Genomic DNA, 3364 nt, shown 5'->3' with positions numbered 1-3364 from the left:
TCTACTGAATGATTAAGGTTACAATCCAATTGGTATATCTGCGGTGCAGAATAAATGGTGCCAAATTAAGAAATTGCTCAGCAGCTTCGGATTACCAACCCCAACTATGTGAGAGTGTGAGGCAAAACTGCCGTCGCAAGCTGTGCCTACTTCTGCTGCCCACAAGCTTCGCATGTCACGGTGTGCTCGAAAGAAAACGCGTCCTTCGCTCAGTTTTAAGTCAACGAAAATGTCGCGTGAAGCCATTAATAGTTAATACCAGCCACCGATATTTCAAAATCCGTGGGATGGACAAGCCAACGAGAGGATGATCTCGTCGTCTGAATCTTTCCCTGCTTTCGAAGGCAATGTCCCTGGCTTCATCGTGGTGTAAGGGGCCACTCTGTTCATTCTGTACCAAAAAAATTCATCCGATTAATAAACATTTGCCTATTCAGTCATCTAAATTTACACTGAAAATAATTATCAGTAAATGATTTAAATTTTGGAATTGCTATTCAATCTTCTGAATATACATATTTTTTTTAAGATGATCTAGAGTTTCTTTACCTCTCCTTTCGCTTTTGGAGGAAGCGTTGCACAGATAATTTGGGGACAATTTCCAGACCTGCGCGCGAAAAAAGTTAAAAACACAATTTTCAATCTTGAAAACCTTTTCTTAACTTTTAACATTCTGTCAAATAGTATGAACCACATTTGTCAATATAAAATATTTTGCCATCCGCGTCTTACCTAAGGGAATTCTTTCAGACTGGTCTTCATTGTCAGCGTTCGATGCAGGCTTTTGGTGCGGCGGTTTCAATATGTGTTGGATTTTGCTGATATTAATCTGAGGTGTGCTTGCTTTGCTCGAGATTATAGAGCCGGCAAGCCTAATAATGGCTTCTGCCTGCCACGAAAATAACGAAGTAAGTCTGCGATCAATTAAATAACGTCAAGAGGACTAAAGATGCAACCGTTTTGTCAAAAAATTTATGCGAAATTTGCTTTTAAAGTATTAAATTTTTTGCCGGATCAAAATAATACCTTCTCAGTCGGCACATTGTAAACATTCACCATTCCGTTATAAAAAATAACGAGTTGACCTGTGGACTGCTGCTCGGGAGATTTTGCTGGAACTGATCTGCTGCAAATAGTGCAAGAAGACATAAAGTTAGCCTTATACAACATTTAAGCTCGCTCAGCTATCAAGAATTCGCAAATATATCAAATTACAAATGTCTGGACATGAAAATACCTGGAAACCGGATCAGTTTGGCTGATTGCAAAAGGCACGGTGATATTTCTTTCTTTAACTCGAGTGTTTGAACCGTAATCGGTACTTAATGGAAATAATTTCATCATTTCGGCGTGACTGGGCGCCTCAGAGCGTCCATTAAGGCCCTTGACCTGATGATTAACATAAGCCAAATCGCCATGCTTGTCCTCTGGAAGTCTGATCGACGAAAGCACCTTTTGCATCATCTCCGGTTTTATCCGCGACAGATCTTGCACTGTTGCATTCATAAAAAATACTTACAAAATCAGTCAAAACATTCCGCCAAAACAAGAACAGAAGATAAATTTAAGGAAAGCACAAGCCGATCTAAAAATAAAGCAGCGAGACAATTTCAACGGGCTTGTAAATGAAACCATACATCTTGGCTTGGCTAGCTGTTTTCCAGGGCCGAATTCCAAATTGGTACTGCCATTTACGCCTGTTCCATTTGTTCTAGAGGCGTTCTGAATGCGCACAAAGTCGAAAGCTACAGATGCACTTGGCGACATATCTGGCGAACTGAATTGTTTTGATAAATCACCAAAATTTCCACTGCAAACTACCTTATTTTAAGCTCTGATACTCCTGGGATCAATCAAAGAGCCGAATAAATGTAGATTATTTTGCGGTTCATAAGATGATAAATATTTGGCAGGCAGGGGCGGTAATCGGGAAAAGGTGAGCGGGTGAGGCGGCCTCGCAAATTACAGGTGTATATTTCGCATGTGCTGATCACTAATAGCAAAGTAAATAGAGGGGCATTAATTATTCTAAAAGTAAAATCCACGTTAATGTTGTGGAGTCTGGTCAAATAAAGCCACAGCTTATGGTAGACGAACAGAAAATTGTATGTAAGTTGGACGAACGGTTTCATCGGTGTGCTAATTGTGCACATGGAGGGGTTATTGCTTGCTATGTACCTTTAATGGAAAATTAGGTACGAGTCGGTCGTGATGGAAAAAGAAGTGTAGCGCACTGGCGGTGATTGAGAAGAACGATTCTACTGGTATGTAGAATGAACATGTGCTTCATTTTGTGTTGGAGCAAGCGAGAGTTTTCAGGTATACGTTACCATAAATTAATAACGGAATATGTCATTTGTCGTCGCAGCACTTGTGTCATATTTTCCGCGCGTAGGACAGATATTAATCCCGCGTCAGAAACAGAGTCCATTATGGCTTGCATATCCTGAGATCCTGTAGGATTGGGTAGGTTAGACAGTGATGGGAATGAGTTATGAAATTCGATGGTTTTGAAAATTTCGTCGTTTATTTCCATAAATTTAATAAAAATTGTGGAATGTTTGTAGTTTCGAAGAATTTTGAACAATGTTTAATGGGTAAGTTATCCGTCATTTTTACTGTTTTAACAACCTTTACTCTTAAAAAAAACCGTTCAGGCATATGCTCGTCAAATTCCATTCGGTAGTGTGAACTTTGAAGAATTTTTTTGTTTAATCCTTTTTCCGGGTGTGTATATATATTTTTCGACATAGCACAAATATAATGTATTATTTTAACCAACACTTAAACAACAATTGCTCCAAAAGTGTAAAGATACATCCATAAGATTATTAAATTGAAAATTTTGTACTTTGATTTTCGTTATGAAGTAAATAATATATTAAATTTACATCTTTTAGGGTATTATATGTATATATGCTAGGTAGTGTGCATTGTATAATAAAACTCATTTACTTTGAGATAATTGAATTTATATTTGTGTTGTGGTGAATAAGGGTAGAACATTAGGGGTGGTGAACATTAGTTCTAAGCGTAAAAGGTTTACCATAAATTTTTACAAATATACTCATTTTTTTTAGAGATATATTGAAAAATATTGGGATAAGAGATTATATTGAAGACGGGTCATATGCTTTTAGATAATTTGATTTTCATTAAGTAAATGTTATTTTATATATATATATATATATATATATATATATAGATGTTAAGTAGTGTGTATTGAAAGTTGCATTAATAAAACTCATATACTTCGAGATAATTGTATTTATATTTGTGGTATGATGAACATGAGTAGAACATTAGGGGTTGGTGAACATCAACTTTAAGAGTAAATGGCTTATCACATATTCTTACAAATATA

At 36.7% G+C, this 3364-nt stretch overlaps 1 protein-coding gene across 1 annotated transcript; it reads right to left on the bottom strand.

Annotated features, from left to right (window-relative positions):
- Nucleotides 1-676: 676 nt before the first annotated feature.
- LOC149203115 (uncharacterized) lies at nucleotides 677-1955 on the bottom strand. The gene is made up of 4 exons (XM_089401766.1): nucleotides 1638-1955; nucleotides 1238-1493; nucleotides 1027-1126; nucleotides 677-889 (listed from the first exon to the last, which is right to left on the bottom strand). Exons 1-4 carry the CDS (start codon nucleotides 1765-1767, stop codon nucleotides 677-679), a joined length of 699 nt encoding a protein of 232 aa, XP_089257892.1. The 5' UTR covers nucleotides 1768-1955.
- Nucleotides 1956-3364: the final 1409 nt, after the last annotated feature.

This window comes from Pinus tabuliformis, chromosome 2_1 (genome assembly GCF_031772625.1).
Source record: "Pinus tabuliformis cultivar Carrire ecotype Pingquan chromosome 2_1, CPIR1, whole genome shotgun sequence".
Taxonomy (NCBI): Eukaryota; Viridiplantae; Streptophyta; class Pinopsida; order Pinales; family Pinaceae; genus Pinus; species Pinus tabuliformis.
The sequence above is the reverse complement of the archived record's forward strand: the minus strand, read 5'-3'. Positions and strand labels throughout refer to the sequence as shown.